Source organism: Salvelinus alpinus, chromosome 26, assembly GCF_045679555.1.
Source record: "Salvelinus alpinus chromosome 26, SLU_Salpinus.1, whole genome shotgun sequence".
Classification (NCBI taxonomy): domain Eukaryota; kingdom Metazoa; phylum Chordata; class Actinopteri; order Salmoniformes; family Salmonidae; genus Salvelinus; species Salvelinus alpinus.
The window spans coordinates 45001300-45016050 of NC_092111.1; the positions used below are offsets into that span (position 1 = coordinate 45001300).

Sequence of the window (14751 nt, forward strand, 5' to 3'; positions counted from 1 at the left end):
CTAGGCAAGTCAGTTAAGAACAAATTCGTATTTACAATGACGGCCTACTTACGGACGGATGTAAGTTGTTCATTGCTGATACTTTTGTATAATGAATAAAAATAAAGATGATATGCTACTAGTTAAATAAAAATAAATGGAGACAACTCCAATATAAAGTGTTTTTTCTCAAAGTTGCCGGGATGTCACGTATCCAACTTATATCAGTACACTCTTAACAACTTAAGCATTACGAAACTTCTATTCGATCAAATAAACCTCACGTAGCAAATAACCCATTCATTTTTTGTTGTTATCGTTGACCAAATTGGACACTTCTCTCATTGACCTCCATACAAAAACTCCTTGTTTGGTGGGAGAAACATCGCCACCAGCTGGAAGGAGACAGATCAGAGTTGGGCCTCTCGCTTCCTCTTCCTCTCTGGTGTGGCCACAGATAGAACATATCTTTGGTGTGGCTGTCTGACGCCGGTCAGCCATTTTGGGTAGGTTGTTCAACGACGAGCTGCTAGCTACCACACCGACAACACCAGGACGAATACTTAAAGGAACTGAACAAAAAGCTGTTTTACTAAAACCATCGTTCAATATGGGTCCACCAGGAGACAACCCACGTCATGTGTCCTCTGAAAGAACGGAGGATTTCAGTTGGTTTGTCAATTTATCTTGACATGGCATGTAGGTTAGTTGGTGGTTGTGACGACTGAAGAAAAGCAGGAAAAACAAGCGCAGATAGCTAGTTAGTACCTCAACTTCAACGGGTGAAAGAGATTTTTTTTGAAACACGTTTGTTGTCTGTAAAATCAAATCTAGTTGGTTCTCTCGACGGGAATCCTAACCACCATGATGATATTGAAGCAAAATGTCATTTAAAATGCCGAGATACAACAGTTAGCTAGCCATTCAACCGGACAAGTCATTCGACATTAAATACCAAGCAAGCCAGACAGAACTCGGCGGAAATGTAAAACGAAAGATGACTGTCAGCTAGTTAGCTAACTAACCCGCACGACATAGGCCTCAATTACGTCCAAGAAGTAAAATGATGTAGCTAGCTAGTTGACCCACTAACTAGTTAGTGTTGAAGTGTATGCTGCTTAGCCTAGCTAGCTCACGTTAACTAGTCAACTCAAATAGTCCCGTCACTATGAGTATCGACAACGGAAGTAAACAAGGCCGCGGGCCAGTTCAATGGCAGTAAACCCGGAGATGTCAAACTACTCTGTAAACTTCAATGTTGTAACTTGGTGCCGTCCTCTTCTGGCATCCACATTTACTTGCCATGATGGTTTTCTATACCCCCAGTTATTCAGGAACACGTTCATAACGCGGTCTCTGCCGAGAAATATACACAAACAAACGGCGTCAATCATGGACGAAGCTTTGAGTTTGAGAAGACACGAATAGAATTGTCTGCTTTTTTGTTTGTGTAGTAATCTCCTATTTCATTAGCGAGAAGTAGTGTCAGTATGGGTTTTGGAAATGGCTCTCCTTTCTGTTAGTAGTTGTCAGTAACCTAAAGGAAAAGGTGTACCTCATTTTAATTTGCTAATTTGTTTTCACTAGGCAAATGTGTTGAATTTAAAGTTCATTTGGCCTGTATTCGAATGTCATACTTTTAATCACAACATGGCTTGAGTAATTAATAAAACAAATGTAGCCAAATATTGATTAAGAACCCCCCCTCCTGAGCATAAACTATTTTAAATAAATAAAATGACATAGCTTGCTATTTCATTCGTTTCCTCCTCAAGTTGGTAGTTATTGCGAAAGAGCTAGTGTAGAATAATTGAGATTTCTCGCTCTGTAAAAGGTAGCTAACTAGCTACACATAGACAACTCGAAAGTATAGTCAAAATATTCTGTAATAGAGAAGACACCTAACATCCAAATCTAATAATGGGGGACCCAACCTGGAGAAGAAACCAAACTAGAGATCGACTCCGTGCTCAGATCCGAAAGAAAAGGGAATCTTTGGCTGACCAGTTTGACTTCAAGATCTACATAGCCTTTGTGTTCAAGGACAAGGTGACTATTATGGAGGAAGCAATGAGGTCCTACTTCCCCAGAGGCCCATTTTAACTCGTGGAGACCATTTTGTTTCTGCCAGCAAGTATAATTCAGGCAACACTATTTAGCATCGGCTAGTGAAAAACTACCTCTTAACTTCCTTCACACTGGACACAGAGAAATGTAAAATGGTATCCACGAGTTCATCTGACTCTGGGGGGGGGGGGGGATAGATAAAGGGCCTCATTGTCAAAATACCAAAGTATCCCTTTAATGTCTTCCATTTCCTCTCTTTCTGCTCACTCCTATGGCAGAAGTCATCTGCACGGTTGTTGTTATTGTCTCTTCCCTGTCCTCTCTGCTCCTTCAGAAGAAGAAGTCTGCCCTGTTCGAGGTAGCTGAAGTCCTACCGGTGATGACCAACAACTATGAAGAGAATATCCTGAAAGGTGTGCAGGATTCCAGCTATTCCCTCCAGAGTTCCATGGAACTTATGCAGAAAGATGTTGTGCAGTTACACGCCCCACGCTACCAATCAATGCGCAGGGTAAGTCAAGATCCCGGATTCCTTCCGTTGGGGCGAACCTACCAAACCATGTGCGTACACACACACCGCCACGGGCACAGTTGGGCTTTCCTCCATGATGTTAGGTTCTCTTTCTCAAGAGTTAAAAACTCAACGGACAGTATGAAAGCTTAACCAAGTCGATTCTTCCCAGAGGATCAATACAGCTGCATTAGACAAACATTTTCACACAAGCACTGATATGTAACCCTTCCTCCTACACATCTGTACAAACATTGTTCTTTACTGCTAAGCAGGACACTAGTGATATGGGCCATAAACTTTTATTTCTCCCTTAAGGTGACCCCCCCCCCCCTATCACTAACCCATGGGCTCTCTCCCCTTATCAATGCCTGGCGCATGTAATCACATCCCTGCACTCAACACATTCCAAGCTTAATTGCACACACTATATACCTTCTTCCTATAACCATTAACTTCTGGTGTAGACCCTCTGAACCTCAGCACTCCCTCAGTGACATGAATAAGTATATTCTCAGAATCCAACAGTGTCAACAATGAATGTTCCTCATTTCTACTAGCATGACTCACATTGTTGTGTTCCAGCCAGCCTGCCACATTGTCTATTGTCCTTGGGTAGACACTGACAGTGACCTGGCTGTCTGTACACTACTGACGGGTGTTCATGTCCCACCCTGCTCGGGGAAACCATGCCGTTTATTAGCCTACAGATGAAATAAGTTATGGTCAACTTCACAAGGTGGTGAAAGTGCATGTTGATGAGCTCGACGCCCCTTTCGACGTGAGGCTCGACGCCCGACTGCCGTTTGACGCGAGGCCCGACTGCCGTTTGACAAATAATCTCAAAATGTAGACTAGCCTACCCACCCTCTGTGAACTGTTGGCTAGAGCGCACATGCCAAGACCAGAGTAGGCACGTTTACTATTTAACACAGCAGTTTTTGTGAGAATTATCGTTAAATGTGAACACATGAACTTCAGCGTTTAATTCGGTACATGGGGGGGGGGGAAAGTCCACTTTGTGTGCACTACGTCATCACACACTTGATTTTTATCAGCAACAAGTCAGTTTGGTGGAAACACCACTGGTGGGAAAATGTTTGAATATTCACATGGAAATCTTTCGCTAAATTGGATGAGAACCTAGCTAGTGACACAGTGCACTCTCTTTTTTGACCAGAGCCCTGTGTAGGTAGGTAGGTGACGGGCTGTTTATTGACTGTTGTGCTCCTCCGTTGTTGTTGCAGGATGTCATAGGATGCACCCAGGAGATGGACTTCATCCTGTGGCCGCGTAACGACATAGAGAAGATAGTCTGTCTCTTGTTCTCCAGATGGAAGGGGGCTGAGGAAGAACCCTTCAGGCCTGTTCAGGTAAAACATTTAGCTTCCTTCACCAAGTGGCTACACACCTCCTATTCACTAGGCCGCTGAATTCAAATGTTATTTATATATATATATATTTTTTGACCTTTATGTAACTAGCTAAGTCAGTTAAGAACAACATGTTCTTATTTTCAATGACAACCTACCGGGGAACAGTGGGTTAACTGCCTTGTTCAGGGGAACAGTGGGTTAACTGCCTTGTTCAGGGGAACAGTGGGTTAACTGCCTTGTTCAGGGGAACAGTGGGTTAACTGCCTTGTTCAGGGGCAGAATGACAGACTTTTACCTTGTCGGTTTGGGGATTCGATCTTCTAACCTTTCGGTTATTAGTCCAACGCTCTAACCACTAGGCTACGCTGCCGCCCCATATTCAAGGAGTATTCTATGCTGTTACGTTGAGGGCCAGTCATGGTGAACGTAGTATCTCTGTTTATCCATTTTATTAAGTGTGGTATCCAATATGTGTTTTTGTTTATCCACAGGCCAAGTTTGAGTTTCATCATGGAGACTACGAGAAGCAGCTGTTACATGCTGTCGGCAGGAGGGACAAGGCCGGAATGGTTATGAACAACCCAGCTCAGTCCGTCTTCCTGTTTATGGACCGACAGCACTTACAGGTCAGTCCGTCTTCCTGTTTATGGACCGACAGCACTTACAGGTCAGTCCGTCTCCCTCTTTATGGACCGACAGCACTTACAGGTCAGTCCGTCTCCCTCTTTATGGACCGACAGCACTTACAGGTCAGTCCGTCTCCCTGTTTATGGACCGACAGCACTTACAGGTCAGTCCGTCTTCCTCTTTATGGACCGACAGCACTTACAGGTCAGTCCGTCTTCCTCTTTATGGACCGACAGCACTTACAGGTCAGTCCGTCTCCCTGTTTATGGACCGACAGCACTTACAGGTCAGTCCGTCTTCCTCTTTATGGACCGACAGCACTTACAGGTCAGTCCGTCTTCCTCTTTATGGACCGACAGCACTTACAGGTCAGTCCGTCTTCCTGTTTATGGACCGACAGCACTTACAGGTCAGTCCCTTCACAGCTGAGTTTACCACCCATAGGGCTCTGGTCAGACGTGGTGACCTTTGTAGGGAATAGGGTGCCACTTGGTTGATAGGGCTTGTCAGCAAGGTGGGCGGGGGACGAGTCACGTCTCTCTTGCTTTAGCTCTAGACAGCTGTTGATCCATCTAGGCCTGGGTCCCAGGTGGGACACTACTAAAGACCAGGGTCCATTGCACTCTGGTCAACGGTAGTGCACTATGTAGGGAATAGGGTGCCATCTGGAACGCAGGCGTAAAGTGGCGGACAGACAATTTTAAAACAAGTACGTGTGTCTGACTTCAGATGTCAACTGAAACATGTTGCCACTCAGCCTAGTGCGGGAACACGATGACATGTTGCCACTCAGCCTAGTGCGGGAACACGATGACATGTTGCCCTCAGCCTAGTGCAGGAACACGATGACATGTTGCCCTCAGCCTAGTGCAGGAACACGATGACATGTTGCCCTCAGCCCAGTGCGGGAACACGATGACATGTTGCCCTCAGCCCAGTGCGGGAACACGATGACATGTTGCCCTCAGCCTAGTGCAGGAACACGATGACATGTTGCCACTCAGCCCAGTGCGGGAACACGATGACATGTTGCCACTCAGCCTAGTGCGGGAACACGATGACATGTTGCCACTCAGCCTAGTACGGGAACACGATGACATGTTGCCACTCAGCCTAGTGCGGGAACACGATGACATGTTGCCCTCAGCCTAGTGCGGGAACACGATGAGATGTTGCCACTCAGCCTAGTGCAGGAACACGATGACATGTTGCCACTCAGCCTAGTGCAGGAACACGATGACATGTTGCCCTCAGCCTAGTGCGGGAACACGATGAGATGTTGCCCTCAGCCTAGTGCAGGAACACGATGACATGTTGCCACTCAGCCTAGTGCAGGAACACGATGACATGTTGCCCTCAGCCTAGTGCGGGAACACGATGAGATGTTGCCACTCAGCCCAGTGCAGGAACACGATGACATGTTGCCCTCAGCCTAGTGCGGGAACACGATGAGATGTTGCCCTCAGCCTAGTGCAGGAACACGATGACATGTTGCCACTCAGCCTAGTGCAGGAACACGATGACATGTTGCCACTCAGCCCAGTGCAGGAACACGATGACATGTTGCCACTCAGCCTAGTGCGGGAACACGATGACATGTTGCCCTCAGCCTAGTGCGGGAACACGATGAGATGTTGCCCTCAGCCTAGTGCAGGAACACGATGACATGTTGCCACTCAGCCTAGTGCAGGAACACGATGACATGTTGCCACTCAGCCCAGTGCGGGAACACGATGACATGTTGCCACTCAGCCCAGTGCGGGAACACGATGACATGTTGCCACTCAGCCCAGTGCGGGAACACGATGACATGTTGCCACTCAGCCCAGTGCGGGAACACGATGAGATGTTGCCACTCAGCCTAGTGCGGGAACACGATGAGATGTTGCCACTCAGCCTAGTGCGGGAACACGATGAGATGTTGCCCTCAGCCTAGTGCAGGAACACGATGACATGTTGCCCTCAGCCTAGTGCGGGAACACGATGACATGTTGTCACTCAGCCTAGTGCGGGAACACGATGACATGTTGTCACTCAGCCTAGTGCAGGAACACGATGACATGTTGCCCTCAGCCTAGTGCGGGAACACGATGACATGTTGTCACTCAGCCTGGTGCGGGAACACGATGACATGTTGCCACTCAGCCTAGTGCGGGAACACGATGACATGTTGCCACTCAGCCTAGTGCGGGAACACGATGACATGTTGCCACTCAGCCTAGTGCGGGAACACGATGACATGTTGTCACTCAGCCTAGTGCGGGAACACGATGACATGTTGCCACTCAGCCCAGTGCGGGAACACGATGACATGTTGCCACTCAGCCTAGTGCAGGAACAAGATGACTTTGGGGAAGCTAAGAGCCTATTGAAATGATTTGAATTAGGCAATCATTCAGACAATGTTGCCAAACCAAACCTTGATCCAGGCTTGTCTTACCACGCTCCAGGCTTTTCTTACCACGCTCCAGGCTTGTCTTGCCACGCTCCAGGCTTGTCTTACCACGCTCCAGGCTTGTCTTACCACGCTCCAGGCTTGTCTTACCACGCTCCAGGCTTGTCTTACCACGCTCCAGGCTTGTCTTACCACGCTCCAGGCCTGTCTTGCCACGCTCCAGGCCTGTTGGTTGTGCCTAACATTCCTTCTGTCCTCAATGCTAACCTGTCACCGCTGCACCAGTCACAATGGTTTTGGGGAAGCTAAGACGTCTAATTGGAGCACGCACGTAGGTGTTAAAGGATCATTCAGTCCTCTGTCATGGGACAAAGTCTAACCCAAAGAAATAGCATATATTAGTGAAATTAAATGTATTATTATTAATAGATTCTATGGTCTCGCCCTTCCCTCCCCTGTTGTCGCCCCTTCCCTCCCCTGTTGTCGCCCCTTCCCTCCCCTTTTGTCGCCCCTTCCCTCCCCTGTTGTCGCCCCTTCCCTCCCCTGTTGTCGCCCCTTCTCTCACTCGTTATCAACCATGTTTTCTCTTGTCATCCCTTCTCTCCCCTGTCAGACTCCTAAAACCAAGGCCACAGTTTTTAAGTTGTGCAGCCTGTGCCTGTACCTGCCCCAGGACCAGCTAACGTGCTGGGGCGTTGGCGACATCGAAGATCATCTCCTCCCGTACATGCCCGACTAGGGCCAGCCGGCCTCCATGGCTTCCGCCCACAACACAAGGAAGATTTAACCCACAAGCCACTGAAGCAAGTTGATCTCTCTCTCTCATCCACCACACATCCTTCCATTGAATAGAACTGCTGCTTGGATCTCCTCTTGTTTGTTGGTTTCCATCTTCCTGAAGCTAATTTAAAAAATAATCCATATTTGTTTTTTCCCTTACCTACCAAGCTTCCTCCTCCTAGCTCTGCTCCTACCAGTTCTGAATTGGTTCTCCCTTTAATCCACCCTCCCTCCACCATCCATCTTGTATTTTATTTTGAACCTGCACGAACATTGATTTTGAGTGGTTGGTTATTCCCCCTGGAGCTGCACAATCAACGACACAGAGCAGTCACTGAAGGAACTCTTTTATGTTGCTACCAAGCAGGAACAAAGCCACACAGGTTTTTTTTTATGACGTTCACAGGGGTCCTCTGTCTCTGCTGGACACATTGTAACCCCATGTCATAACAGATTGGAAAAGCTTCTGTCATTTCAAAGCTGGGTTAGAGGAAAACATACGTGAGGTGTTCTAGAACGACTAGCTACAATCTATGACGGGTCAGTCTAGGTGGCGTACAAACGTCTCCTGTAAAGCAAAGATAAAAGGTGAGGGAGTATTTGTCAAATCATTTGGTGTAGGTATTCACATCTTTATTTGTCCTTTTAAGATGCCCTTGTTTAATGTTGGCTTTTTTTTTTTCTGGGTTCATTTGCTTTTCCTGTGAAATATGCCAGGAACATCATTAGTAATATCTGGAGTATAGTTGGGAACTGATGGGAGGAAGTTGACAGACAGTATTGTGAATCGCATGGTGCGGACCCGACACACAAGGTTGCAATGTTTTGTTTAAATGCTGAAGGTTGTTACCATTCAAGCTACTGAAATCTGTTTTTTGTTTTGTTCTGGGTGTGGGTTGGCATGGGTGTTGTGTGGAAGAATTAATGTACCTAACAATGGAACAGGTTGAGTTGAAATTAATGGGATCGTTACATGTTTGTTCCTTTAATTTGATAGACAAGTATCCTAAAGAATACTAATTGTTGCAGTGCTTGTAAAATGGGGGTGTTTTTTTTGTTTGTTGCTTTGCTGGGGTAGATAAGGCACAAATCAGTCAGTACATTTAATTGAGGGTTTTCTTTGTTGATTCAATATGTTGGATTTAAAGGTGGGTCATTTCAGTTTTTTTTATAGTTTTTTTTATGCATCTAGAAATCAACATGGCTGAACAAATCCCAATACAATGTAACATTTGAAAGTATTTCCTGGTGTGTTTTTATTGTGTTTACACAAAGTGTATATATATATATATTTACAGCAGAATGACATGCAAAAAATATATATTTAGCAAGTCTGTTGTGTGGTGAGGAACAATTTACTGACACAGTATCACAATAGTCATGTTTCTTCACCCACAGACTTTCTGCTGGACAGTGTCACAGCAGCAGTATGATCATTCACAATTTGCTGACGGGGGGGGGGGAAGAGTTTCCCCAAGGTACAGATCTAGGATCAGCTTCCCCCCAAATCTTAAACATTAGTGGTGGGGGGGGGAATGCTAAACTGACCCAAGACCTGTGTGTGGGGGCAACATCACCCCACACCGAGCAGCTGATCTAACTCCCAAGGTGCTTTGTGTGCCTTCCTTGTGCGATGAGTTTCCCAGAGGCTTTGCTCGTGAGGTCTACAGTAGCGAATGCCAGGGTCCGTCCTTGCTTCAACACTGTGGCTGTGATCAGCACGTCCTCACCTATCTTGGCAGCATTCATGTACCTGTCGGTAAAACAGTTGTTCAGTGGATGTGTCCTAAATGGAATTTTTTTTGTGCACTTTAGACCAGAGCCCTAGAGTGCTATTTTCAGACAGTGAGATGTTCCTTTTCAGTGTTATGACAACGGGTTACTCTCTACTCCTTCACCTATTACAGTGTGTGACTTGTAGAGGCCTAGAGAGTTCGGGCTCAGCCCAAGACTAGAAAACCAAAACAGCTCTACATAGAGCACATGCATTCTGTTAATTCTACAAGTATATTATCAAGCCTGGGTACCAGTCTTTGTGCCATTCATACCAAACCTCACAAATAGCTCTGAGACCAGGCTATATTCCCCATTTATCACCTAGCTACTGTAATTTTAACTATAAAACTCACGTGATGTTCATGTCCACGCTGACACCGGCTGCCCCCCGTTCCGTGTACATGATGGCAGTGGTGGAGATGACGTCGACCAGTGTTGCTGTCAGACCCCCGTGAAGGGTGCCCCCTCGGTTTGTATGCTCCTCTTCCACTTTAAACTCACACACCACTTTCCCTGGGCTGGCTGTTACAATGTCCACCTGGGGAACAGACAACCAGTCATTAATTATCCCTTGGATCAATTAAAGAAGAGGGCGCTGTACTATATCAGAGTTGCAAGACTAGGGGTAATTCTCAATTGTATTTCCTTGTGTCCACTACTTTCCTCCTCAAAATGCATTGGAGGAACCTCAGATATTCTGCTCCAATGTGCATCGAGAAGGACACGAGGGAGGACGTGAGGAATCAAGAAAATACAATTGAGATTCACTCTAGGTAACGAGATCAAATGTAAGGGTGTCGTGAAAACACTTGTTTTACCACATACACAACAAGCCTGTCAAGGTAGGTAAATGGGTGGAGTTGGGAAGCAACCTCCGGTGCTTTCAGTACGCGTCTCTTGTACAGTAACTCGTAAAATATCATTTGTTTTACTGTGACATACCTTACTTAAAACTCGATCAAACCCCGGACTGTCCACCATCGCCCGCATAATTGTTTTTAACGAGTTTAAAGACAGAGAAACCATGTTTAATGCTGAACGTGTTCAATGTCAACTTGATACAAGTAGATTTTCCTCCAAACAGGAAACCGTTCTGATAGCTAAATCTTCCGGGTATCATACAGTTTAACAAGGTTCCGCTTTGATTTCATATTTATTGGGCATGATTATGCTTTTTTTTTTACTCGCAAATGAAAGTGTCATATATATTGAAGGAGTTCGTGTTCATTTTCTACATATTCACGTATTCTACATATTTCTTATTCAGATCTATGCGTCAAACTGGCCAGATCTTTGCGTCAACCCGGACTATTTAGACTCTCACACAGCTCTAAGTGGTGTCAGAGCTTCAACAACAACACTCAACTAAAATGCCTTTGCGTCGCTTCTAACAAGATATAAGCGTCGCTATGAAATAGAGAAACAATGAGTAATATTTCGACTTCAGAAGAAACGAGGACTCTTCTCTGTGATGAGTTCGTTACAGGATTCGATAGCACCGTGGCTCAAAGCTAACGTTGCCCTGCTGAAAATGACAGGGAAATGGAGGTCTAGCTAGCTAGCTCATATCAGTCCAATTGTTATTAGTTCCCCTTTCTCTTGTACGAAACTATTCGCATACTATCCAGTGTGTTGCCAATAGTATTTTACCCCACAGTCTGTTTGTGGTTAAAGTTATTTGTGAGAGTTTACTCCAATAAAGTTTGTCCGATGTTTTCAGGCCTCAGAACTGTTTTAATGTTATGTCAATCATCCTTTATCTAACTAAACTCAGCAAAAAAAAAATTACTTCCTCACTGTCAACTGCGTTTATTTTCAGCAATCTTAATTAACATGTGTAAATATTTGTATGAACATAACAATATTCAACAACTGAGACATAAACTGAACAAGTTCCACAGACATGTGACTAACAGAAATGGAATAATGTGTCCCTGAACAAAGAGGGGGGTCAAAATCAAAAGTAACAGTCAGTATCTGGTGTGGCCACCAGCTGCATTAAGTACTGCAGTGCATCTCCTCATGGACTGCACCAGAGTTCCCAGTTCTTGCTGTGGGGTGACACCCCACTCTTCCACCAAGGCACCTGCAAGTTCCCAGACATTTCTGGGGGAATGGCCCTAGCCCTCACCCTCCGGTCGAACAGGTCCCAGACGTGCTCAATGGGATTGAAATCCGGGCACAACTTGCCACTCCTATCTGGTCCAGCGACGGTGGGTTTGTGCCCATAGGCGACGTTGTTGCCGGTGATGTCTGGTAAGGACCTGCCTTACAACAGGCCTACAAGCCCTCAGTCCAGCCTCCTTCAGCCTATTGTGGACAGTCTAAGCACTGATGCAGGGATTGTGCGTTCCTGGTGTAACTTTGGCAGTTGTTGCCATCCTTTACCAATCCTGTGCAGGTGTTACACGTGGTCTGCCACTGCGAGGACGATCAGCTGTCCATCCTCTCTCCCTGTTGCGCTGTCTTAGGCGTCTCACAGTACGGACATTGCAATTTATTACCCTGGCCACATCTGTAGTCCTCATGCCTCCTTGCAGCATGCCTAAGGCACGTTCACGCAGATGAGCAGGGACCCTGGGCATCTTTCTTTTGGTGTTTTTCAGGGTCAGTAGAAAGGCCTCTTTAGTGTCCTAAGTTTTCATAATTGTGACCTTAATTGCCTACTGTCTGTAAGCTGTTAGTGTCTTAACGACCGTTCCACAGGTGCATGTTCATTAGTTCTTTATGGTTCATTGAACAAGCATGGGAAACAGTGTTTAAACCCTTTACAATGGAGATCTGTGAAGTTATTTGGATTTTTACGATTTATCTTTGAACCACAGGGTCCTGAAAAAGGGACATTTCTTTTTTTTGCTGAGTTTGTTAACACATCTATATGTTATAATATATATGTATTATTATCTATGTTATAATACATCTATATGTTATAATATATATGTATTATTATCTATGTTATAATACATCTATATGTTATAATATATATGTATTATTATCTGTTATAATACATCTATATGTTATAATATATATGTATTAATATCTATTTGTTATATGTGTTATGATATATCTGTTAATACATTTATATGTTATGAGATATGTTAATACTTCTGTTATAATGGATCTTATCTGTGTTATAATATATGTTAATACATATATATGCTACTCTATATCTATATATGTTATTCTATATCTATACATATAGATATATTATAACGTGTGTATATTTATTTATTATAACCTATATAGATACATACATACAGTTATGTCGGAAGTTTACATACACTTTAGCCAAATACATTTAAACTTGTAGTAAAAGTTCCCTGTCTTAGGTCAGTTAGGATCACCACTTTATTTTAAGAATGTGAAATGTCAGAATAACAGTAGAGATAATTATTTATTTCAGCTTTAATTTCTTTCATCACATTCCCAGTGGGTCAGAAGTTTACATACACTCAATTAGTATTTGGTAGCATTGCCTTTAAATTGTTGAACTTGGGTCAAACGTTTCAGGTAGCCTTCCACAAGCTTCCCACAATAAGTTGGGTGAATTTTGGCCCATTCCTCCTGACAGAGCTGGTGTGACTGAGTCAGGTCCTTGCTCGCACACACTTTTTCAGTTCTGCCCACAAATTTTCTATAGGATTGAGGTCAGGGCTTTGTGATGGCCACTCCAATACCTTGACTTTGTTGTCCTTAAGCCATTTTGCCACAACTTTGGAAGTATGCTTGGGGTCATTGTCCATTTGGAAGACCCATTTGCGACCAAGCTAACATCCTGACTGATGTCTTGAGATCTTGCTTCAATATATCCACATAATTTTCGTCCCTCGTGATGCCATCTATTTTGTGAAGTGCACCAGTCCCTCCTGCAGCAAAGCACCCCCACAACATGATGCTGCCACCCCCGTGCTTCACGGTTGGGATGGTGTTCTTCGGCTTGCAACCATCCCCCTTTTTCCTCCAAACATAACGATGGTCATTATGGCCAAACAGTTTCATCAGACCAGAGGACATTTCTCCAAAAAGTAAGATCTTTGACCCCATATGCAGTTGCAAACCGTAGTCTGGCTTTTTCTTTTTCTGAAGTCTTGGCTGATTTCTTTAGATTTTCCCATGATGTCAAGCAAAGAGGCATTGAGTTTGAAGGTAGGCCTTGAAATACATCCACAGGTACACTTCCAATTGACTCAAATGATATCAATTAGCCTATCAGAAGCTTCTAAAGCCATGACATCATTTTCTGGAATTTTCCAAGCTGTTTACAGGCACTGTCAACTTAGTGTATGTAAACTTCTGACCCACTGGAATTGTGATACAGTGAAATAATCTGCCTGTAAACAATTGTTGGAAAAATGACTTAGGACATCTACTTTGTGCATGACACAACCGACTTGCCAAAACTATAGTTTAACAAGAAATTTGTGGAGTGGTTGAAAAATTAGTTTTAATGACTTCAACCTAAGTGGACACACACACACACACACATATAGATATATATATATACACATCTGACCTAGGTGCTTACTGGTATTCTGGTGAGATTGATTGTAACCCATAAACTCATGTATCTAAATTGACCAGAGGTAGCATTACATGGTAACTAACCTACACTGCACAAAAAATATAAAACACAACTTTCAAAGATTCTACAGTTCATATGAGGAAATCAGTCAGTTGAAATAAATAAATTAACCCCTAATCTATGGATTTCACATGACTGGGAATACAGATAAGGTATCTGTGACCAACAGATGCATAAGGTAGGGGGCATGGATCAGAAATCCAGTCAGTATCTGGTGTGACCAACATTTGCCTCATGCAGCGCAACACATCTCCTTCAAATAGAGTTGATCAGGCAGATTGTGGCCTGTGGAATGTTGTCCTCCTCCTCTTCAATGGCTGTGCCAAGTTGCTGGATATTGGTGGGAACTGGAACACTTTCGTACACGTCAATCCAGAGCATCCCACACATGCTCAAATGGGTGAGTATGCAGGCCATGGAAGAACCGGAAAATGTTCAGGTTCCAGGAATTGTGTACAGATCCTAGCGACATGGGGCCGTATATTATCATGCTAAAACATGAGGTGATGGTGGCGGATGAATGGCACCACAATGGGCCTCAGGATCTCCTCAAGGTATCTCTGTGCATTCAAATTGCCATCGATAAAATACAGTTGTGTTCATTGTCCGTAGCTTATGCCTGCCCATACCATAACCCCACCATGGGGCACTCTGTTCA

At 44.5% G+C, this 14751-nt stretch overlaps 2 protein-coding genes across 2 annotated transcripts; one reads left to right on the forward strand and one right to left on the reverse strand.

Moving 5' to 3' along the window:
* Positions 1-228: 228 nt before the first annotated feature.
* c26h6orf62 (chromosome 26 C6orf62 homolog) lies at positions 229-8976 on the forward strand. The gene is made up of 5 exons (XM_071369060.1): positions 229-2028; positions 2381-2557; positions 3805-3930; positions 4425-4559; positions 7569-8976. The coding sequence occupies exons 1-5, from the start codon at positions 1900-1902 to the stop codon at positions 7692-7694; spliced, it is 693 nt and encodes a 230-aa protein (XP_071225161.1). The 5' UTR covers positions 229-1899; the 3' UTR covers positions 7695-8976.
* On the reverse strand, positions 8967-10609 carry acot13 (acyl-CoA thioesterase 13). Its single transcript, XM_071369061.1, has 3 exons — positions 10454-10609; positions 9865-10049; positions 8967-9488 (listed from the first exon to the last, which is right to left on the reverse strand). The coding sequence occupies exons 1-3, from the start codon at positions 10535-10537 to the stop codon at positions 9332-9334; spliced, it is 426 nt and encodes a 141-aa protein (XP_071225162.1). The 5' UTR covers positions 10538-10609; the 3' UTR covers positions 8967-9331.
* Positions 10610-14751: the final 4142 nt, after the last annotated feature.